Source organism: Leucoraja erinacea, chromosome 14 (assembly GCF_028641065.1).
Source record: "Leucoraja erinacea ecotype New England chromosome 14, Leri_hhj_1, whole genome shotgun sequence".
Classification (NCBI taxonomy): Eukaryota; Metazoa; Chordata; class Chondrichthyes; order Rajiformes; family Rajidae; genus Leucoraja; species Leucoraja erinaceus.
Window position 1 is genome coordinate 22,967,593 of NC_073390.1, and position 25,074 is coordinate 22,992,666.

A 25,074-nucleotide genomic window follows, 5' to 3' on the forward strand; every position below is an offset into this window, starting at 1 on the left:
AATCCCCAGTACTAGCACACATCATCCATCCTTTTCCTCCAGAGATGCTGCATGACCTAATGGGTTACCCTAGCACTTTGTGTCTATCCCTCCATAGATGCTGCCTGACCTGCTGAGTTACTTCAGCACTTTGTGATTTGCTCAAGATTCCAGCATCTGCTGTTCCTTGTCTCCATATATTTATTTTTCAAGTTGCTGTAGGCAGAGAAAGCAAAACACAATGTACTATTAATTTTAAATCAGTCTAGATTTATTTTGACGTACGATCTTACAGATACTTTCATTAGCTGTACATTGCTTTATCTCTGGCAATCGGCCAGACATTCTTCAGTGACAATTGATTGCAATTTAATTGAAGATACAAAAGTTGCTCATAGCTTGACTCAGTAACATGTGCCCGAAACTGGCAAAAATGTCGCTGCATAAGACTCAAAGAATGTGAGGTATTTGCTATGCAGTGGGAAGGCATCTAATGGTTTAAAAAAGCATAACTCTTTTCAGATTCGTGCTGACTTTCCCTCTGACAACGCGTCTTGCCAGCATTTACAAGATCTTGCAGAGAAGTGATTCATTTTATTGCTTGTGTTTTTGAACAGAGATTTACGATGGAAAAAAAAGGCGGAGGAGATGACAAACAAAAATTCGGACATGAAACAGGCACACGCTCTAAAGCAAGGAGCTCATTGTGGGGGAGATTTTTGTGGAGTCACTGTCTAATCAATCATTCACCACCCCCCCCCCCCCCCCCCCCCCCCCACCCCCCCTAGGGTTCTCCAGAGATGCTCTGGGAGATACCCGACCTGCTGAGTTACTCCAGCATTTTGTGTCTCAATTTACTTCAGCAAGCTTAGTTTTAAAAGCTTCGGTTCCATGCAACTTTGCAAAGATAAAATGATTAAATTGGATGTCTTTAAACCAGTCATAAAGTGCTGGAGTAACTCAGCGGGTCAGGCAGCATCTCTGGAGAACATGAATAGATGACGTTTCAGGTCAGGACCCTTCTTCAGACCCAAATTGCCACATTTTCTTTTTCTTTTTACTGCTTTATCCATTGAGTTACTCCAGCACTGTGTGCCTTTATTTAGTTCAACAAGATTAGTTTTAAAAGCTTTGGTTCCATATAGCTTTGTAAAGAATAAAATGCACCATTGATTATATTGAATGTCTTAAAGCCAGGGACAGAGTGCTGGAGTAACTCAGTGAATCAGGCAGCATCTCCGGAAAACGTGGATATGTGACATTTCAGATCGGGATCCTTTATCAGACCCGAATTATCACTTATTCTTGTTCTCCAGAGATGCTGCTTGGCCCGCTGAGTTACTCCAGTACTTGTGTCTTTTTTGTAAACCAGCACAACAATTACATTTTATAGAGTAAAAGTCATCAGGTAAGAATTGAGAAGGCATTTTTAGACAATTAAATATTAACTAATATCTTAGTTGATAGTTAATTGCCCAATAGTGCTTCTCCAAGTATTTCACCTTCGTCCACACACATTAAAAGTGATATCCGGCCAATCCGAACAACAAACAATCTGCGAGGGGTACACATAGGGTCAGGCAGCATCTGCGTGGGGGGGGGGGGGGGGGGGGGGGCAGACAGAAATGAGAAGTGATTGTTCAACTGTGATGGTGTTTGGTGGGAGAGTTTAGTTTACTTTAGAGATACAGCGCTGAAACTGGCCCTTCGGCCCACCAGTTCTGCGCTGACCATCCTACACACTATCCTACACATACTAAGGACAATTTTAAAAAAATATTTAACAAGCCAATTTACTAACATACCTATACATCTTTGGAGTGTGGGTGGAAACCGAAGATCTTGGAGAAACCCCATGCAGTCACAGGGAGAATGTACAAACTCTGTACAGACAGCACCCGTAGTCGGGGTCGAACCCGGGTCTCCGGCGCTGCAAGCGTTGTACAGCAGCAACTCTACCGCTGTGTCACTGTGGCCGCCCTGGTAGGTGGCAGGATGAAGTATGATGAGCAGATAGCGGACATGGGAGAGATGTTGGGAGGCAAACGCAAGCAGATAATGGGTGGAGGCACTCTGACTGAAGAGAAAACAGGAAAAGAAAGGAAGTAGAAGGAGCCAGGCGAGGGAAATGAGGAGGTGCAGACAGCTGCTGGAGATAAGTTGGACCACTAAGGCGATCAGTGCTGGAATCTAATAAAATTGCAAAGTGCTGGAGGAACATTGTTGTCAGACATCCCCCTCTGACCTTAAAGCTTTTGCACCTACAAAACTGGCACCTCATATACTGTCAATGGCCACATCAACCTAGGGAATAGCCCAAACTGCAAACACAACAACTTCAACTTGCCTGGAAGCCCTGAGTTCTCTATCCTTTCTAACCCGTTGCTGAACCTGTTCAGTGTCATCCAACTTCCAGTAATACAACCTACCCAAACCTGGTTTCTCCATTATAGACAGGATTTCTTCTTCTTCTACACAGAACCCTTTCTCTACTACCTTTCCTTTTGCCAAAGAAATACTCTGTGACTTACTCTTCAATCTAGCCCATTTAAGATGATCATTTAATTTCTCTAACAACCTTTTTGTGCAGCTACTGTTATGGTCACCAAGGTCATATCATCCATATAAGCCCTAATTGGAGGGAGGCACAGTCCGTCCTGCCCACAACCCACTGTGATGCTCTAGTCACTTGCTCCATCGCTATTGTAAACACGAATGGGGAAATAGTACACCCTGCCATAATGCCCATCTCTAGTCTCTGCCATGCTGTCGTAAAGTCTGCTGTACTAAAACACATTTGGACATCTTGGAAATATGCTTTCACTGAATTTACTATCGATCCTGGAATTCTAAAGAAATCAAAAGCACTCCAAATACGACTATGTGGCACAGATCTAAACACATTTGCCAGGTCCAAAAACACTACATACAAATCTCTTCTCTCGAGCTTGGCTGTCTGAATCTGGTGCCATATTACATTAACGTGTTCTAAGCATCCTGCAAAACTTGGGATTCCTGCTTTCTGCACTGTGGTATCTATTAACCTATTCCTTTCAAAAAAAACTTGCCAGCCTCTGTGCCACTGTGCTAAAGAAAATCTTGTCTTCTACGTTGAGGAGACATATAGACCTAAATTGACTTAACTCTGAAGATTCATCTCCTTGGGAATGAAAATTCCCCCTGCTTTACGCCAAACCCTTGGTATAACCTGCTTCTCCCAAACTATACGCAAGAGCCTCCACTCCAAGAATCTAAGCACATCAGGTGCACTTTTATACACCTGGTAAGGGACGTCATTCGGCCCTGAGGCCAAAGAAGCCTTTGCACGCCTTATTGCTACTTCCACTTTAGTGGCAAAACATCTAACTTATACTCTATCTCTCCTAAGGGTGGTATACCTGGAGGGCAATCCATTCCCCTTTTCTTTTCTGGATCTGAGTGTGTCCTTTTTAAATATTCATCTAACTCTTCCTTTGAAGCTTTGAGCTTTCCACTTTTTTTCCCGACTAAACTTTCACCCACCATGCACAGTGCTGTTGAGATCAGGAACTCAGGAACTGTAGGAATGCAGCAAAAGGATTTTTAAATTAGACTAAATATTCTCTTTAGGTAAATGCTATTTGCATGGGATTATATATTATTCTGATATAGATCAAAAATGCTGCAGTAACTCAGCAGGTCAGACAGCGTTTCTGGACAGGCTGGACATTTTGGGTAAGGACCTTTCTTCAGACCAGTATCCGCACTTCTTTATTACATTAAAGTTTAAAAGAGATGTGCGAGGCAAGTTTTTTTTTGTGCACAGTGGTGAGTGCCTAGAATGTTCTGCTGAGGGTGATGGTGTCTAGAAGGCTTTTAGATGAACAACTAGGTGTGCGGGGAATGCAAAGATACGGATGATGTCAGTTTAGTTTATGTTGGCATTATGTTTAGTGTAGACCTTGTGAACTGAAGGGCCTTCTCTTGTGCTGCCATTTTCTACATTCTACGTAAGATTAATCAAAATACAAATAGGAAACCAATTAGATTTGAAATGAAGATGCAATTAAGATAGAGAATTCTATTCCATATTGGTCTTACTTACAATGGTGAAGCTGTGAAACATGGTCTGCTTCCAGCGCTGTTATAGTAAATTCTCCCAAAAGCTGCTCAAGGTTAACCACAACGCTATGAAGGTTTCTTAGAATATTTGAAGCATGAACTAAATTGAGGATCTTTATCTTCAATAGGTGTGTGAAAAATGAATGGTTGACGGACAGTGTAACCGTAAATATCACTTGAAATATCACTGCAAAAGCAATCTAAATAAATCCAATGATAGCATTGAAGGGTAATCGAGCATAATATTAAACAGTCATTGCACTCAATGTTGTTACTGACAAATAACTTTGTTATAATCACATTCTAGGCACTTACGATCAGGATTTCTAAAGAGTACATTTGACCGAGTGCATTGCTTCACGTGTCATACAAAAACATAGGGAAGAGACATTTATCTTTGCGTGTGACCCCCTAAAGTATGTGGGGAAGTAACACAGCAAATTATTTTTATCTTTCGACATTAGAGTTCCACTGAAGTTAGAAAGTACCAAGTGTCAGTAGACAAATACAATGAGTTGTCTGAAGAAGGGTCCCAACCCAAAACATCGCCTGTCCATTCATCCACAGATGCTGCCTGACCTACTGAGTTCCTCCAGTACTTTTTGTTTTGCTCAAGATTCCAGCATCTGCAGTTCCTTGCATCTACAAGGAGTGACATGTGCAAAGATGTATTTTAGTTTAGCGATACAGCATAGAAACAGGTCTGCAGGCCACCAAGTCCATGTCGGCCATCAATCACCCGTTCACTCTAGTTTTATCCCACTTTCGCATCCACTCCCTACATACTTGAAGCAATTTACAGAGGCCAATTAACCTACAAACCCGCACGTCTTTGGGATTTGGGAGGAAACCCAGGAAAGGTCGCAGGGAGAATGTACAAACCCCATATAGACAGCACCCGAGATCAGGATTGAACCAGAGTCTTTGACGCTGAGAGGCAGCAACGCCACCAGCTGCACCACTGTGTTGCCCTAAATTAATGTACAGTATTACCCGATTTGATCGGATAGTTCAGTTTATTATTGCCAAATGTACCGAGGTACAGTGAAAACCTTTTGTTTGCATGCTATCCAGTGAAAAAGACTATCTATATTACTAAAAGTCTGATCTTGACAGCTTTTGGCCCACTGTGCTGCGATTTCCGAGAGAACGCCGCCACCTACGGCCGTCATTTTTGGCCACCTCGCTCAGAGCCCCCCTCCGCCTTCCGGGACCAGAGGATTTTTCCCATCGATGAAAAATCAGAAAGATATTAATGTTTAAAAAATAATTCCCCATTCTCTCTGCTGCCCCCGCTGGCGGTGGGGGGGGGGGACTATAAAACCCGGAAGTGTCGTGCCTCACTCAGTCTCTGCCAGACCCAGGAAACAAGAAGGTCACAGCTCTGAGCTATGAATAACATTGAACGCACGTCTACTCCACGGTGAGTCCCCTCGATGTGGCTGCTGCCAAGTTGTTTGCCTTTATTTAAAGTTTGTGTTCACAAAATGAATTTTGGTTGTCAGGTGGCTGCTGCCCAATTGTTTGCCTCGCCTTTTTTTAAAAAGTTTGTGTTCACAAAATGAATTTTGGTTATCAGGTAGCTGCTGCCAAATTGTTTGCCTCGCATTTAAAAAAAAGTTTGTGTTCACAAAATGATTTTTGGTTGTCGTGTGGCTGCAGCCAAATTGTTTGCCTTGGCTTTCAAAATTGTTGCAACAGTTGGCTGCCAGCCCAAGAATCCATTCGGCCCACAATGTCCATACTAGCCCTCTGGAAACCAGTACCTTCGGCCCACAACACCCATACTAGCGCAACAGAAAGCCCCCCCACTGACGAGCAATATTGGAATTGGTGGAGAGGTGAAATATTGCGTTGGTGACCAGCCCTCCCATGTGATGCTGGGACCCGGGTCCCACTTAGTCTAGTACATGAATATAATCAAGCCATCCATAGTGCACAGATAAAGAATAAAGGGCACAATAGCTAGTGCAAGATATGACGTTGAAGTCCAATAATGTCCCATTAAAGATAGTTCAAAGGTCTCCAATAAGGTAGGTGGGAGGTCAAGACTTCACTCTAGCTTGTGAGAGGACCATTCAGTTGCTTGATAACAGCTAGGAAGAAACTGTCCCTGAATCTGGAGGAATGCAATTTCAAACTTCTGTACCTCTTGCCTGATTGGAGAGGGGAGAAGAGGGAATGAGCTTGCAAGCAAAAGCTCGCCGGATCTCGCTACACGTGACTATAATAAACCAATACCACACCATATATCAGCAGCATTGAACAAAGGACAAAAAATAAATAAATCATTACCCAGAGAATTTGCTGGTTAATTAGAAAATGTTCACTGGTTACATATGATTTTAGTCGAGGGCTGTTGTGAGTCAGTGTAAAATTTTGAAGTTGCATTGCTAAAATGATTTAACATGGTCTGTGCATAATACTTATATGATGTTTAGTCTACTTGTCTAGATAAACCACTCGAGGTAGCTATTAGTGAACCACAAACATCAAAAGAACATGAAAAATTCTTGCAAAGGAACCTAGTTAGTCATAGTCATAGTCATGCAGTGTGCAAAAAGGCCCTTTGGCCCAACTTTCCAACCAACAAGCCCCATCTACACTTGTCCCACATGCCTGCATTTGGCCCATATATCCCTCTAAACCGGTCCTATCCATGTATTTCTCTAATTGTTTCTTAAACGTGAGATCATCAGCATTTCAGATCAATACAATGTTCTTCAAGCATCATTAAACAGAAGTCTATAGACTGTTGAGTACAACAAGACATATTTTGCTTCCCAATGTTTGAAACAAATACTATATTTTCTTTATCCCAAGCAAAGTACAATGCGATGGAGGAACTTAGCAGCATCTGTGGAGGGAATCAAGAGACAACATTTCGGGTCGGGGCTGATAGGTCTTAAGAATGGGTCCCGACTCGAAAAATCATTTGTCCATTCCCTCCACGGGTGCGTCTGACCTGTTGAGTTCTTCCAGCACTTTGTGATTTGCTCAGGATTCCAGCATCTTCAGTTCCTTGTGTCTCCATTTTCCTTCTTCCGAAACTCTGAGAGAGAGAGAAGGGCAAACAAAGACGTTGGATCGCGGTTAAAAAAATATATAATTCCCTGAGAAACGACAATGGTTGAGGCTTTATTTTTGACCATTTTGGAGACTTTACTCCCATGCAGCAGGTTATCTTCCAGCTGTAGCAATGCATATTCACTGGTTCAGTTCATGGCTGGTTTTCCAGATTTTGCTGCCTACTCCATTGAGCCTGTGGAAAACAAGATAATTTCAGGTGTAGGAAGGAACTGCAGATTTAAGTTCAAGTGAGTTTATTGTCATGTGTCCCTGTATAGGACAATGACATTCTTGCTTTGCTTAAGCACACAGAACATAGTAGGCATTTACTACAAAACAGATAAGTGTGTCCATATACCATAATATAAATATATACACACATGAATAAATAAACTGATGAAGCGCAAATAACAGATAATGGGATATTAATAATCAGAGTTTTGTCCGAGCCAGGTTTAATAGCCTGATGGCTGTGGGGAAATAGCTATTCCTGAACCTGTTTGTTGCAGTCTTCAGGCTCCTGTACCTTCTACCTGAAGGTTGCAGGGAGATGAGTGTGTGGCTAGGATGGTGTGGGTCTTTGATGATACTGCCAGCCTTTTTGAGGCAGCGACTGCGATAAATCCCGTCGATGGAAGGAAGGTCAGAGCCGATGATGGACTGGGCAGTGTTTACTACTTTTTGAAGTCTTTTCCTCTCCAGGGCGCTCAAATTGCCAAACCAAGCCACGATGCAACCGGTCAGCATGCTCTCTACTGTGCACCTGTAGAGGTTAGAGAGAGTCTTCCTTGACAATCCGACTCTCCGTAATCTTCTCAGGAAGTAGAGGCGCTGATGAGCTTTCTTGATAATTACATTAGTGTTCTCGGACCAGGAAAGATCTTCAGAGATGTGCACGCACAGGAATTTGAAGCTCTTGACCCTTTCAACCATGATATAAATGGAGCTGTGGGTCCCCCTCCTACTCATTCCAAAGTCCACAATCAGTTCCTTGGTTTTGCTGGTGTTGAGGGCCAGGTTATTGCGCTGGCACCATATGGACAGTTGCTCGATCTCTCTTCTATACTCTGACTCATCCCCATCAGTGATACACCCCACAACAGTGGTGTCGTCAGCGAACTTGATGATGGAGTTCGCACTGTGACTGGCTACGCAGTTATGAGTATAGAGTGAGTACAGCAGGGGACTGAGCACGCAGCCTTGAGGTGCTCCCGTGCTGATTGTTATCGAGGCTGACACATTTCCACCAATACGAACAGACTGTGATCTGTGAATGAGGAAGTCGAGGATCCAAGTGCAGAGGGATGCGCAGAGACCCAGTTCTGCGAGTTTGGTAACCAGCTTGGAGGGGATGATTGTGTTAAATGCCAAGCTGTAATCGATGAATAACAGCCTGACATATGAGTTTTTGTTGTCCAAGTGGTCCAGAGAGGAGGGCCAGCGAGATAGCATCCACCGTTGATCTGTTGTGGTGGTAAGCGAAATGCAGTGGGTCCAGGTTTTTGTCGAGGTAGGAGTTGATTTGCTCCATGATCAACCTCTCAAAGCACTTCACACCGGCGTTAGTGCCACTGGTCGATAGTCTTTGAGGCACGTCACCTTACTCTTCTTGGGCACTGGTATAATTGATGCCCTTTTAAAGCAGGTGGGGACCTCAGACCTCAGAAGTGAGAGGTTGAAAATGTCCGTAAAAACTCCAGCCAGTTGGTCCTCACAGGCTTTTAGAACACGACCGGGTATACCATCGGGTCCAGGCGCTTTTCGGGAGTTCACCCCTCTGAAGGATTTCCTGACGTCGGCCTCTGGGACTGAGATTGAAATACCATCACAGCAAATGGGGGCTCGGGAAGGCACATCAGTATTCTCCCTATCAAAGCGTGCGTAAAACACATTGAGCTCGTCTGAGAGTGATGTTTCGCCGACATTCGAGCTGCCTATTGGTTTCGACTGGTGATTGCATTCAGGCCCTGCCACAGCTGCTGAACATCTGTCTCATCCTCCAGGTGGCCTTACCAAGGTCGTATCTGGACATCTTGTAGGCCACTGTATCATCGGACGTGAATGCCCTGTGTCTGGACTTCAGAAGAGTGCAGATCTCAAAGTTCATCCAAGGTTTCCGATTGGGAAACTCTCGGAAGGTTTTTGTAGGGATGCAGTCCTCCACACATTTCTTTATGAAGTCTGTAACGACTGTGGCGTATTCGTTCAAGTCCGTTGCCGAGTCCTTGAACATTGCCCAGTCTACAGACTCCAAACGTCTGCCTGGGGTGGGATGTAGACCGTGGTCAGGATAATGTAGGTGAATTCCCTTGGGAGGTAGAAGGGACGGCACTTAACCGCCAGGTGTTCCAGGTGCAGAGAGCAGGAGTTGGACAGGACTACCACGTCTGAGCAACCTGCAGAGTTGCTGGTTTATACTGAAAATGGACCCAAAATGCTGGGGTAACTCAGCGGGTCAGACAGCATCTATGGAATAAAGGAACAAGTGACCTTTTGGGCCTGAAGGGTTCCGACCTAAAACATCACCTATTCCTTTTCTCCAGAAATGCTGCCTGACCCACTGAGTCACTCCAGCACTTTGTGTCTATCTTCATGATAATTTCAGGCATTAGCAACACCATGGCATTATCAACATTATGCCAGGTGACAATCTGGCAAATGAGAAATTCCGCAGCCATCACATCCCCTTCTTAAAATTCTTTGGATGCAACTGGAACTTTCTGAAGAAACTTACTGAAGGCTCAGTCTGAAGAAGGGTTTCGGCCCGAAACGTTGCCTATTTCCTTCGGTCCATAGATGCTGCTGCACCCGCTGAGTTTCTCCAGCACTTTTGTCTACCTTCAACTTTAAACTCTTACTCAAGGTGTTTTTCTTTTGATTTATCATTAGAATGCATCCGATGAGAAGAACATATCCATCTAACATACAACCCATCTCCATACTCCTGCTTATTTATCTACCGAGCCTTTGCACACTTGTCCATGCCAAACAAGATGCCCCATCTAAGCTAGTTCTATTTGCCCATTTTTATAATAATAATAATAATAATAATATTTATTTATATAGCACTTTTCAACAAAACCAGTATTTGAACCAAAGTGCTTTACAGAGATTGATTAAATTAATTGAACAGATCAATGCAATAAATCCATACAAATCAAAAAAAGAGAAAAAAGAGAAAAAGAAAAAAGACACAGAAACAGTACACTATAGAAATCAACATGAAACGTCCCCCCACAGCAGAATTCACTGTGAGGGAAGGCACCAAAAAATATCCAGTTCTCCCCCTCATAGTCCACCCGAGGTCGGGGCCTATATCTGGCCTCCTCAGCCAGCCCGGTATCTTCAGGCCCTCCTGCCGTGAAGCTGGACCATCGGCGTCGGTGAACGTCCATCAGCGGCCAGGACTGAAGCGGCCGCTTCCCCCCCGAAGACTGCAACGACCAAAGTTCACAGGCCGCGCCGGCCGAACCCCCGACACTGGCGATCTCGGATCCCAGGCTCCGCGGTGCTGTCGACGGTCACAGTGCCCCGGAGATTACCGCAAGGCGACCCGGTAAGGCATCGCACGCTCCTTGTAGATGTCCCAGCATCTACACCGCCGTCGAAGCTGCAGTCCCCGCAGGAAACGCCGCTCCAGCGCTGCTCCAGTTTGACTAGGCCGCACAGAGAGGACGAAGATGCGGTTCGGAGAAAAACCGCATCTCCGACCAGGTAGAACTGGGGTTAAAATAGTTTCCCCCTTCCCCTCCCCCACCCACCACATAAAAGAAGTCCTCCAATAAACATTTCATACGAACAGGACTAAAAATAAAAATAAAAAAGGGTGAAAGGACGGACAGCAGGAGGAGCGGCCATACACAACGGCGCATCACCCCCGCTGTCCGCCATCTTGAAGTTAATTTTTGTCCCTTAGCTGTCTAAACCTTCCTATCCATGTGCTTGTCTAAATGTCTTATACATGTGGAAAGGATTGTGGTTTAGGCAATAAAACAGTGAGTCTCAAACATCAAAAGACAAGTGAACTATATGAAATGCAATTAGATTTTAAGATAAGACTTTAACCAACTCAGTGTATTAGAAACAATAAAAACATTCAATGCCAATTTTCAGCTGGTAACCTCTGGCCTGCATCACTGCTGAATGAGAGAAATTCTTTATACATAATGATCAAAATTATTTGATGATATAACTGAAACAAAGAATAGAGTACAGTAAACAAAAAAGCTAGCTCAACCTTAACTCCAGATACTGAAAAATTGAGTAACTCAGCAGATCATGCAGAATCTGTGGAGGGGACAGACAGGCGATGTTTCGGGCCGGGACCCTTCATGCTGATAGTATTAGAACTGTTTTTTTAACCACATAAATAGTTTCCATTCCAAGCGTGTGCGTGAAGTGTTTCATGTATGATACACAATCCATTTCACAAGGTACAGGGGACAGTTGGAACGTTACCAGTCCAGTAATTCAGAAGCCAGTAACAGAGATTAAATTACAGCCTTACAAGCAGAGGAAATTCAAACTAGTTAATGGAATAATTAAGAATTAAAAACTGATCATTAATGATGATTGTGAAATCCATCTGATTTATAAACATTTGCTTCAGGTGAGGAAATGCATGTAACTGCCCAGGGTCAGGATACATATTAATGAGACAAAATGGCTCAGCATCCCACTCAGTTCAATGGCGATTAAAGGTGGAGAATTAATGTTAGATTTACCAATGAGGCACACATCCTGTGGATGGAAGGGAATGGAAATTACTGCAACTTGAGGCAGTAGCCGCAAGCCGATTTCTTTGCCTTACAACGCCAGAGACCCTGGTTTGATCCTGATTATGGGTGCTATCCGTGTGTGGTTTGTATGTTCTCCCTGTGACCAACTAATTAACAAACTATGAAGAAACAAGGAAATACAGATGCTGGTTTACAAAAGAAGACACAGAGTGATAGAGTAGCTCAGTGGGTCAGGCAGCATTCCAGTACAACATGGATAGGCAATGTTTCAGACCGGGACCCTTCTTCAGACTTTCTTGATTGGAGATCTTCTGAGACTGTATAGACCCAGGGGTATATCTAGCTTTGAAGTCCAGGATGCTCCACTGTTGGGCACAGTCCTGTTATTGTACAGTGAGATATGGTACATCTAGGCACAGATGTGTGGTACAGTATTGCTAGATACAAACTTGGCAGTATATAACACTGGATTACCATGCTGGTAAAGCATAAATGTCACTGAATAACATTAATGCTATAAAGTTGATCAGAGGTGTTGACTGCGATTTCAAAAAGCTTTTAAAATAGCTTTTCAAAAAAAAGTTGCAAGATTCTTTGAATTATGTACTCTGCCACGGCTCTCTCTCAGGTTGGATTCCTATGGAGAGAATTAGAGTGAAGCACAAAGTGCTGGAGGAACTCAGCAGGTCAGCCAGCATCTGTGGAGGGAATGGACAGGCAACGTCTCGGGTAGGAACCCAACCAGTCAATTTTAATCCTTCACTTTTCTACACGTTTTGATCCACACCAATTGAACCAACAAGAAAGAGTCTGCCCAGAACATGCTGAGATTGTTCTTGGGTTAGAGTTCCTGAACGAGGCCCCCCCACCCCCCACCACCACTGTCCAACAAGTGATTTGGATCAGTGTTTCAAATAAATAACAGATCCCCTTGTATCATTCAGTCCCACCAGATGGTGCAAGGCAGCAGTGTTTCCCTGCCAATAATCTGTGCCAAAATACCAGAGAAACTGCTAATAATTTCCTTGGTGTTTCCTCTCCAGCCAAAAGCCAGGCTGCATTCACTGCTATCAGTAAAGCAGATTGAATGGGAATGGTGAAAAAGTGGGTAATCAGTGGGACTTGAGATTTTTAGCTTTTAGTTTTTAGAGATAGTTTAGTTTAGCTTAGAGATAGAGCGTGGAAACAGGCCCTCGGCCCACCAAGTCCGCGCCAACCAGCGATTTGCCCGTACGCTAGTTTTATCCTACACACTTAGGACAATTTACAGAAGCCAATTAGAATTTATAGAAGCCAATTAGACAATTTAAAAATTCTTTCTACTAACCTGCACATCTTTGGAATGTGGGAGGGAACTGTAGAACCTGGCAAAACCCACGCAGTCACAGGGAGAACTTCGTACAGACAGAACCCATATTCAAGATCGAACACAGGTCTCCGGCGTTGGAAAGCAGCAACTCTGCCGCTGCGCCACACACAAATAACACAGAACTAGTGTGAACTGTTGATAGATGGTCGGTGTGGACCCAGTGGGCCAAAGGGTGTGTTTCCATGCTGTATCTTTCAATCACTCAAACCAACACTGCCAAATCATCAACAAATGCAAGATTGATTTTCTGTGATATGTATACACGTTGTTTTTACCTGCATTGAAGGCCAGCTGCTGTTTTCGTCTCACTTCTTCCTCAGACAACGTACCCCCTGCAACAAGACACATTCCACTTTTGAGCATTTGCTGTGGGTCAGCTGGTAGCTGTGTTTCACACCACAACAGTGATGAAATTCAAAATTACAGTCAACTTATAGAAGCAGAATTAGGCCTTTCGGCCCACCAAGTCTAATCCGTCATTCAATCATGGCTGATCTATTTTTCCCTCTAAATCCCATTCTCCTGCCTTCTCCCCATAACACCTGGTGCCTGTACTAATTAAGAATCTGCCAATCTGCACCTTAAAAATACCCAATGACATGGCCTCCACAGCTGATGGTGGTAATGAATTCCACTTATTCGCCTGCCGCTGACTAAAGAAATTCCACCTTATCTCCCTTCTTAAAGGCATGTCCTTTTATTCTGCATTCTGGTCCTAGATGCTCCCATAACAAGTGGAAACATCCTCTCAACATGCACTCTTTCCAGGTTTTTCTCTATTTGGTAAGTCTCAATGAGGCTCCCCTTCATCCTAAACTGCAGCAAGTACAGGACCAGTGTCATCAAACAGTCATCATATGTTAACCTAATCATTCCAGTGATAATCTGCATAAACCTCCCCTGCACCCTCTCCAATGCCAGCACATCCTTCCTCAGATATGGCGTCCAAAACTGCTCACAATACACAAAATGCTGACCAGTGTCTTATAAAGCCTCAGCATTACATCCCTGAAGAGACTTCTTAAATTAATGAACAGCGCTATATAAATTCATCTGGTCAGGCAGCATCTCTGGAGAAAATGGATGCGTGATGTTTCAGGTTGGGACCTTTCTTCAGTCCTAACCCACTGATTTACTCCAGCACTTTTTTTGTTTTTGTAAACCAGCATCTGCACTTCCTTATCTTCTATATTACTAAAACTCTGTGCTTGACCGGTTTTGGCGATCTGTGCTGCGATTTCCGAGAGAACGCCGCCACCTACGGCCGTCATTTTTGGCCACCTCGCTCAGAGCCCCCCTCCGCCGTATGTGTGCCAAGGATTTTTCCCGTCAATGAAATATGACAGAGATATTAATGATTTTACAAAATTCATCAAGTTCACGAATATGCACTCCCCCATCAACAAGGTTGACTCTTGATGTCCCAAGCTAGCCACGTAAACTGCTATCAAAGGTGGTGGCTCAACTTTCGAACAATGTCGCATCCAAAGAATTTTCCCCAAATACTGGATTTGAAAACAAAATTAGCACATTTACAAATTGTACAGTTTCCATTAAAGTTCCATTAAAACAGTTGACCTTGAGTTTCAATATATGCAGTAACTTGTGCAACTTAAGGTACCCTTTTAATGCTATTATTTTACTCACCAACAGTTCTCGGAATAGTGGAAACTCTACTTATATTTCGACGTTTCAGCTTCTCCAAGGCAGCCAACTCTGTCGCTGCTTCTAAGTTAAATCATATGACAAGATGACAGCATACATCCTAAATATTAATTCTATAGACTTCTTGCAGCGTTCCCAATCACCATCCGTTTAATTTCAACAAGATGGTGCCACAGCTACAGGTCAAGTACCCAGGAGAAAGCAGTACCGATCCCCAAGTATTGCTCAAAAGGACACAAGGTGCTGGAATAACTCAGCAAGTCAGGTAGCATCTCTGGAGAATATGGAAAGGTGATGTTTTGGGTCGAGACCGTTCAAGTATTGCTCGCTTGCTACTGATTGAAGAATGAAGCCAATAATCAAGGGTACAGATCTCAAATCTCTTCTTCCATCCATTCTAGTAAGAGAGAGTTTTGAAAACAATTCACCCCATGTTAATTGATACATCTGAGAAATATATATATTTTTGCAAACCCTTGGGTATTCAGAGATATTGGGAAAACATGCGCAAATAGAGCGAGGTATAAGCTCAACTTTCAAATAGAGTTATACAGATATACAGTACGGGAACAGGCCCTTCGGCCCTATGTCCATACCGACCAAAATGCCCCATCTGAGCAAGCCCCTTTTGCCCTCATTTGGACTTTAATCTTTTGTATCCATCCACCAGTCCAAATATCTCTTACGTGTTGTTATTGTACCTGCCTCAGCTACCTCCTTTGGCTGACCACCCGTTCACACTCGTTCTATGTTATCCCACTTTCGCATCCACTCCCTAGACGCTAGGGGCAATTTCCAGGGCCAATTAGCCTACACAACCACGTCTTTGGGATATGGTTGGAAACTCACATGGTCACAGGGAGAACACGCAAACTCCACACAGACAGCACCCAAGGTCAGAATCGACCCAAGTCTCTTGGCACAGTGAGGCAGCAGGTCTACCAGCTGCGACACGATATTGCTCTTACAACATGAAACAGTGCTGTATGGTTTTATTTTTATTTGTGTATTATTTATTATTGTATTATAAATAATGTATTATTTCTGTTCAAACACGATTGGTGAATCAGACCCAAATCAGCCAAGTATACAGCTCTTGCCAAATGCAGCATCTTTTGTCTGAAGGGCTTGACCCAAAACGTCACCCATTCCTTCTCTCCTGAGATGCTGCCTGACCCGCTGAGTTACTCCAGGATTTTGTGTCTACCTTCGATTTAAACCAGCATCTGCAGTTCATTCCTGCAGCATCTTTTGTGCTTAGTTTCATCAACACAAGGCAGCTCAGTGGCACAGCGGTGGAGCTGCTGCCTTACAACGCAGGTTTGATCCTGATGATGGGTGCTATCTGTACAGAGTTTGTATGTTCTCCCTGTGATTGTGTGAATTTTCTCTAGGTGCTCCAGTTCAAAGACTTGCAGGTTTGTAGGTTAATTAGTTTTGGTAAAATTATAACTTGTCCCTAGTGTGCAGGATAGTGCCAGTGCATGGGGATCTAAACATCGAAGAAAAGAACTACAAAACCAGCATAATCAAGTAAAAATATCAAGGAAGTCCAGAGTGTTTAATTGTCATACGTACAGACAATACAACAATGAAATTACTACTTGCTTCGGCTTAACCGGCCCACAAACGTAATAACACACAGAAAATATAATAAAATAAACCTCCTTCTAATTCTTTTATCAGGTTAGAATTGCTTTCTGTCGTGGCTCTCACAACCCAGATGTATAACAAAACACCTTACAGCTAATGATATTTCAAGTGTCATCTTTGCTATAGTTAGAGAAAGCAGTAGCCAATTTCAAATCAGCAAGCTCCCACAAATGTTAGGCTAAGTATCCTTCACAAATCATTCTTATTGTATTTCTTTACTACATGGAAGACCATTGATTGGAAGCCAGATCTCAGAGCTGGTTGATGGCAACCTACTTATTTCCCTGTAGTCTGTTCTCTCAAACTTGCCAATTAACACCCCCCGCCCCCCGGGATATTACACCACAGCTAATTTACAGTAGTTTATTTACCCAACGTTTGATACAAGGGAAGAAATTGGGACACTTGGGGAAACCCAAGCTGTAATACGGAGAGCCTGCAGACTCCACACAGCCGGCAGCGGGGGCGAGAGTTGAACCTGGAATGTAGGTGTTGCAGATACGACCTCACTGTCAACAGCATCACTTTGCTGTCACTCCTCTCCTCCTTCGCCCCTCCCCCTCCTTGATCAGTAGTTAAACATTTCCTGAATTTATGAGAGGATGACTCCCCTGCTCTTTGCATTCACCCACGAGAGAAAACACATACAATGACAAAACCGATCAGTTAGCTAACAATTTTCTACTTCGTCATTTATTCTAGCAGTTATTCAAATTGCTTATCATATCATAAGATCATACGACACAACGATGTGCAGATTTGTAGATTCATTAACCTCTGTAAAATTGCCCCTAGTGTGTAGGGAGTGGATGAGAAGGTAGGATAACATAGAACTAATATGAACAGGTGATGGATGGTCGCACTAGTCTTGGTGGGCTGAAGGCCCCGTTTCCATGCTGTGTCTCTAAACTAAACTTAACATCAAAACACAAATGGCTGGCCAGATGCATTCAAATGCTCTTTCAAATTATTTTACTCTGCTGGTCCCAACCTACCATTGTAGAAATATAAAGTTTGCTCACAGGATTTTTAAAAGACTGCAAAGGTTAAGGAGCAGCTTAGATAAATCTTAGGCTTGACTTTTCTCCCCCAGAGATTCATAATACTAAATGTTACTCATCAAACCAAACCACTCATGGAACTCCCCACAGAATATACAACCAGAAGATCTCCCGGTGGCTCAGAACTTCAACTCCCCATTCCGAATCCGACCTTTCTGTTCTGGCCAGAGTGAGTCCCACCGCAAATTGGAGGAGCAGCACCTCATATTTTGCTTGGGTAGTTTCCCAGTACCCCAGCGGTATGAACATTGACCTCCAATTTCAGGTAGTCCTTGCTTTCTCCCTCCTTCCCCTCCCCTTCCCAGCTCTACCACAGCCTATTGTCTCCACCTCTTCCTTTCTTTTTTCTGCCCCCCCCCACATCAGTCTGAAGAAGGGTCTCGACCCGAAACGTCACCCATTCCTTCGGTCCATAGATGCTGCCTCACCCGCTGAATTTCTCCAGCATTTTTGTCTACCTTCGATTATTCCAGCATCTGCAGTTCTTTCTTCAACAACCAGAAGACAATCAATCATTCTTGCTGGCTCTTGCACACTTCCTAGTGGCGATCAGTTAGTCAGCATCCAAGATCAAGCTCTCCGCCAGAAAGTTAAAATGTACTAGCTAGGCACAGTAATGTCAAGAGTCAAGAGTGCTTAATTGTCATGTGTAATGAAAATGGAACAGTGAAATTCTTACAGAACAGGCTTGTTGTCGATAACATAATAAACAAAAATAAAAATCAATAAATTAAAAACCCCCAATATTATTGCCAAAAGTCCGGTCCTTATTGCAACCAAAACAATTTGTAGTTTATGGTGTAGTTTGTAAGAAAGAGCAAACCAAAATCTTCACAGGCAAGTATTATATGCTTTATCCTGTATCTGTACACTGTGGACGGCTTGATTGTAATCCTCCATCAGTTTCGCCACCTCCAACGTGACCCCACCACTCGCCACATCTTCCCATCTCCCCCCATGTCTGCCTTTCGCATAGACCGCTCCCTCCGTATCTCCCTTGTCAATTCTTCCCTTCCCTCCTGTACCACCCCCTCCCCGGGCACTTTCCGTTGCAATCGCAAGAGATGCAACACTTGTCCCTTTACCTCCCCCCTCGACTCCATTCAAGGACCCAAGCAGTCGATCCAGGTGCAACAGAGGTTCACCTGCATCTCCTCCAACCTCATCTATTGCATCCGCTGCTCTAGATGTCAGCTGATCTACATCGGTGAGACCAAGCGGAGGCTGGGCGATCGTTTCGCCGAACACCTCCGCTCGGTCCGCATTAACCAACCTGACCTCCCAGTGGCTCAGCACTTCAACTCCCCCTCCCATTTCCGTATCCGACCTCTCTGTCCTGGGTCTCCTCCATTGCCAGAGTGAGCAACACCGGAAATTGTAGGAACAGCACCTCATATTCCACTTGGGGAGTCTGCATCCTGCGGGCATGAACATTGAATTCTCCCAATTTTGTTAGCCCTTACTGTCTCCTCCCCTTCCTCAGCCCTCGGGCTGTCTCCTCTCATCCCCCAGCCCTCGGCCTCCTCCTCCTCCTTTTTCCTTTCTTCTCCCCGCCACCCGCCCCCCGCCCCCATCAGTCTGAAGAAGGGTTCCGGCTCGAAACGTAGCCTATTTCCTTCGCTCCGTAGATGCTGTTGCACCCACTGAGTTTCTCCAGCATTTTTGTGTACCTTTGATTGTAATCATGTTTAGTCTTGTCGCTGACTGGATAGCACGCAACAAAACGCTTTTCACTGTACCTTGGTAAATGTGACAATAATAACAATACATTTATATAAACTCATAAACTAATATAATATTGTTCCACAAGTAATTTCTGTTCTACAGTACAACTTTCTCAAGCAAGTAAAATACTTACTGTTCAGCAACTCATTTCTCTTCTTCTGATCTGGTACTGTTACAGAATATGCACCATAACTGGGGGGAAAAATTGATAAATTTTGACTTAGTCTTAAAACTTTTAACTTAGTCTTAAATGTTTACTGAAAAACGGTCCCAATCCAAAACGTCATCTATCCACATTCTCCAGTGATGCTGCATGGCTCACTGAGTTAGTCCAGCGCTTTGTGTCTTTTTACTAAGCCAGCATATGCAGTTCCTTGTTTCAACAATTTTTTGCTGTTGGAAATCTGTGACCATTAATCCAATTTATTGAAGGCATGACAATCTCAACTGACATCACAACTGGTCTGCTCTATGCTTTTGGCATCCCACAAATGATGCTTTACAAGTTTGGTTTAGTTTAGATACAGCATGGAAACACGCCCTTCAGCCCACCGATCCACGCCAACCAGCGATAACCCTAAACTAGTTTGATCCTACACACTGGGGACAAGTTACAGAAGCCAATTAACCTACAAACCCGCATGTCTTCGGAATGTGGAAGGAAACCGGAGCACCTGGAGAAAACCCACATGATCACAGGGAGAATGTACTATCTCTGTAATGACAGCACCTGTTGTCAGGATTGAACCCGGGTCTCTAGCACGTAAGGCAACAACTCTACCGTTGCGCTCACTAACGTAAATGGAGGGAAATCAAAGTAACAGTTGGTTAACAATTTGGATTTGGTTTGTTAAGATTAACAATTAGTATTAGAATTTTCAATTAGCATTTTTGAAAAGCTATTTGCAGTGTCCTGATCAAGATTCTTCAACCAAACCAATTATTTAATCATTATTGAATTGAATATGTTTATTGGCCAAGTATTCCCATCCAAGGAATTTGCCTTGGTGCTCCGTACGCAAGTGACAACATGACATACCGTGACAGTTAAAAATGATGCATTAAACATTAATAATAAAACATTATTGATTAAACATGTGAATGAAATAAAATACCAGAGCTACAGATTTTTGGTTATTGAGTAGTGCTACTACTCGTGGAAAAAAGCTGTTTTTATGTGTGGCTGTGGCAACTTTGACAATCCGGAGTCGCCATCCAGAGGAAAGTGATTCAAAGAATTTGTGGCCAGGGTGAGAGGGATCAGAGATGATCTTACCCACTCGCTTCCTCGCCCTTGCAGTGTACAGTTCATCAATGGAGGGAATAACCTTCTCAGCTGATCGGACTATTCGCTGCAGCCTCCGGGTGTCGTGCATGGTGGGGCTGAGCCAAACCAGACCATGATGGAGAAGGTGAGGACAGACTCTACGATGGCCATATAGAATTGGACCATCATTGCCTGAAGCAGATTGTGCTTCCTCAGCTGCCACAGGAAGTACATCCTTTGTTGTGCCTTTTTCACTGTGGAGTCGATGGTAGCCCCCCACTTAAGGTCCTTGGAGATGATGGCTCCCAGGAACTTAAAATACTCCACAGATGTGACTGTGGTGTTGGCGATGGTGAGTGGGGTGAGGGGAGGGGGGCTTTCTTAAAGTCTACAATCAATTTCAGTCTTAAGAGCATTGAACTCCAGGTTGTTGCGATGGCACAAGGACTCCAGCTGTGACACTTCCTGTCTGTAGGCAGATTCCTCCCCATCCCGGATCAGTCCAATCAGGGTTGTGTCGTCCGCAAACTTGAGAAGCTTGACAGAGGAGTCAGTCGAGGTGCAGTCATTGGTGTAGAGAGAGTAGAAGAGAGAGTACGCAGCCTTGCTGTGCTCCTATGCTGAGGGTTTGCGGGTCCGGGATGTGCTTTCCCAGCCCCACATGCTGCTTCCTGTCCGTCAGGAAGCTGGTGATCCACCGACAGAGGGGTTCAGGCACAGCCAACTTAGAAAGTTTGGAGTGTAGTAGCTCTGGCACAATGGTGTTGAATGCAGAGCTAAAATCAACAAACAAAATCCTCGCATTATTTAAAGCTGTTTGAGAGAACTGGTTGTAAACAGTTTGGCTGCTGCATTTGCCTTCCCTGAGAAAGTGACATTTCAGAAATACCACGATCAAAGTCACTTCAAGTCTGTTTCTTTACTTAATACCAAAACAATTATAAATAACGTTAGAGATTTGCATTTCTGCAGCACCTTTCCTGACCGGAAGGCATTAGTCATAGACAACGAAAACACTACATAAAATTTGCTTTGCACACAGCAAGATCAGACAACAGAAATGTAAAATTGACCAGATTACCTTGACCAAATAAATCTTGTCCAGGAAATCCAGGATAATTTTCCAAAATATAGAAACAAGGAACTGCAGATGCTGGTTGATAAAAGAAGACACACAGTGCTGGAGTAACTCAAATGGACAGGCTGCATCTCTGGAGAACATGGTTAGGTGATTTTTCCGGTCAATATCCTTCTCCACCTATTACCCACCATGCTTTGTCCTGCCTCTCCTCTCTCCCAACTTTCTTTCCCTGCTCTCCCTTCCAATCAGTCTGAAGAAGGGTCCTAACCCAAAATATCACCCATCCATAGTTTCCAGAGATATTGCCTAACCAGCTGAGTTACTGCAGTACTTTGTATCATCTAATTTTCGAAAATATTTATTTGAAACTGTGCCATAACACTTTTACACATATTAAAGAGTACAAATAAAAATTGAATTGAAACGTATCATCCAGCAGATGACACCTCTAACAAGGCAGAACTCCCACATTAAGAGGTTGACGTAACAACCTACTGTAAATATATTTCATGATAGAGTTCGATTTTTAAGAAAGTTATATTTAGCTCTTGGGGCTAAGGGAAACAAAGGAAAAAGCCAGAACGCGGTACTGATTTTGGATGATCAACCATGATCATATTGAATGGCAGTGCTGCCTACTCTTGCACCTATTTTCTATGTTTCAACCAGGGTGAAGAAGGATCCCAACCTGAAAAATCACCTGTCCATTCCCTTCAGACCCAATGATTTCCTCCAGCATTTTGTGTTCTGCACCTGATTCCAGCATCTGCAGTTCATTCTTTCTGTATCTTCTCAAGTCTCAGGATTGAAGTAACCTTCTGACTCTGAGATAGACAAAACTGTTCAACGGGTGAGGCAGCATCTATGGGGTGAAGATGCTGCCTCGTCTGCTGAGTTTCTCCAGCATATTTGTCAACCTTTAATTTTTCCAGCATCTGCAGTTCTTTCTTAAACATTCTGACTCTGAGATATCACTGGTATCAACTAAGCCACAGCTGACACAAGACCCAAAATCTTATCATTCTGCAAATATCAAATGGAAATATTGGTAAGCATAACTTTCCAAAACTATTTATAGTTTCTGCAATACACCCATGCACATTTTATGCTGGCTCACAGTTTAGAATAGTTAGAATTTGAGTCAATTTTGCTTCATTATATGCACTATACAATGTTTGTTTGTTTTTTTACCTGGCACAGGGGCAAGGGACTAATTCCACGAATTTCTTACCAGTGAGTTGTTTTTTGACCCGATTTGTGTGGGGTTACATTTTGATGAGTGGCTGTGCATTTCCGCACAACTGCAACACTGGCCTTACCCCCACCTGTACCTAGGCTTGTACTTGAAACCTTTGTTTGACTTGAACCTTTCCCAAAACCTATACCTGTGCTGGAATCTCTCCCCAGTCCTGTACTTAAACCTTTACCTTGTCCTGTACTTGACCCTTTACCTAGCCCTAAACGTGTACTTGGACCTTTACCTAGTCCTGAATCTGAACTTGAACCGCTCCCTCGACCTGAACTAGAACCTCTCCCCAGTCCTGTACGTGTACCTGTGCTAGAATCTCCACCTCTACCTCTCGCTGGAGCCTTACCCATCCCACCTCCATTTGCCACTCCATCCCTATCCTGCCCATTCTCCATAGCTGCGCCAGGCCGAGCCGCCCTTGTGACCGGCTTGGCTCTATTCACGACAGAATAAGACATGTCCTGGGAGAAGCAGCAGCGTCAAAGGTAAAGGCATGGCCGACGCAGCGCGGGGCCCTTTGGGAGATGTAGTTCTGACGGCCACGTACTCCCGTCCGCACGCACACAGCACCCAAGCAGTGGAACTACAATACCCAGACGTCCATCCGGCACCCTATCAGTGAGGAGGGGAACGAAGCAGCAACGTTGCCACAGCAACAGAATGAGAGGCTTTATTAAAGGGCCAAGTAAGTCGCTTTTCAAACGCCTAATGGATTGTTTTCAGCATTTCCAATTCCCCCGAATGTTTATGTATTGTTTCAGTTTATCTATGTGCACCTATATTGTTTTCTTAATTAGGCTGACAGAAATATCTTTCAAAAAATGAACAATTATAGAATTCTAATGTCACAGGAACACCATTCAACCCATCGATTCCATGGGTGTTCCTTCAAGAGTCAAGAGACAATTTAATTGTCATTTGGACCCCTGGAGGTCCAAACGAAATGCCGTTTCTGCAGCCATACATTACACACAAATAGACCCCAGACACAACATAATTACATTTAACATAAACATCCATCACATAACTGTGATGGAAGGCCAAAAAAACTTATCTCTCCACTGCACTCTCCCCCCCCCCCCCCGATGTCAGAGTCAAAGTCAAAGCCCCCGGCTGGCGATGGCGATTGTCCCGCGGCCATTGAAGCCACGCCGGGTGGTGCGAGGTCGCACACCGGGTCTTGGTGTTGGAGCCCCCGGTGTGTGCTCGCAAAGTCCCGCGGCCGTTCCAGCCGCGCGGGGCAATGGTGTTAGGCCCCGCTCCAGGAGCTCTTCAACCCCGCAACACGGGCGGGAGAATTCGCCGTTGCAGGAGCCCCGAAAAGCAGTCTCCCTCCAGGGAGCCGCGCGGGGTCGTCCGAGCCGTCCGCAGACCCGCAGTAGCAGCCTCCGACTCAGCAGCGGCAGCGGCATCGGCAGCAGCAGCAGCGGCAGCGGCAGCGGCAGCGGCAGCGGCAGTGCTCCTCCACCCGCTCCGGTCTCGGCCAGCTCCGCGACGGCAACGGTGAGTCGGCACCAGAGTCCCCAGCTTCTTTCCGTTGGAGGCCGCTCCTCGTTGCGGCCTCAACGACACCTGAGACCTGACGAGAAAAGGTCGGGTCTCCAGTGCAGGGAGAGATTCAAAAGTTCCCCCCCCCTCCCACCCCACCCCCATACACACACACCCCAACATAAAATAACAAAAACTACACAAAAACACAGACTTGCAGAGTTATTTATCCTCTCTCACCTAACAGTTCATCAAATAGTTTCACTGAAAGAGCCTTTTAAAGGTACTAGTTTCCAGCAACATTCAGTGCAAAAAAATGATTTAAAAAAATTATAAAATCCTGGAAAGGAGGCCCTTGAACACAACTAATCCATACCAATTGTCAACCACCAGTTTACACCTATCCTATGTTAATCCTTTAAAAAAAATATTCTGACATTCTCATTAACTGCCCCTATTTTCTACCATACACTCTTGATAGGTTATGTGCTTTAATGGCAATGATATATTCAAAGGAAAACAAGTAAAATGGTGTCACAGGTATATAGGGTAGTCAAGACGGCCTTTGGCACTTTGGCCTTCATTAGTCAGTGTGAGATTCAAAAATCACAAATGCTCTTGAGACAAA

The 25,074-nt window shown here is 44.1% G+C and overlaps 1 protein-coding gene across 1 annotated transcript; it reads right to left on the minus strand.

The window, feature by feature from the left end:
• Positions 1-1,587: 1,587 nt before the first annotated feature.
• Positions 1,588-24,037, minus strand: LOC129703391 (period circadian protein-like). Its single transcript, XM_055645781.1, has 5 exons — positions 22,941-24,037; positions 19,495-19,553; positions 14,905-14,985; positions 13,533-13,589; positions 1,588-7,342 (listed from the first exon to the last, which is right to left on the minus strand). Exons 1-5 carry the CDS (start codon positions 23,414-23,416, stop codon positions 7,329-7,331), a joined length of 687 nt encoding a protein of 228 aa, XP_055501756.1. The 5' UTR covers positions 23,417-24,037; the 3' UTR covers positions 1,588-7,328.
• Between the last annotated feature and the right edge of the window lie 1,037 nt (positions 24,038-25,074).

Bases quoted from the DNA above. Each gene is read 5' to 3' on its own strand.
- LOC129703391 (XM_055645781.1), bottom strand. From the start codon at position 23,416: ATGTCTTATTCTGTCGTGAATAGAGCCAAGCCGGTCACAAGGGCGGCT. The intron at 19,554-22,940 runs GTAAGAAATTCG...TTTTCCCCCCAG, and splicing joins GGTCAAAAAACAACTCACTG to TTATGGTGCATATTCTGTAA. The intron at 14,986-19,494 runs GTAAGTATTTTA...GATTTAACTTAG, and splicing joins GAGAAATGAGTTGCTGAACA to AAGCAGCGACAGAGTTGGCT.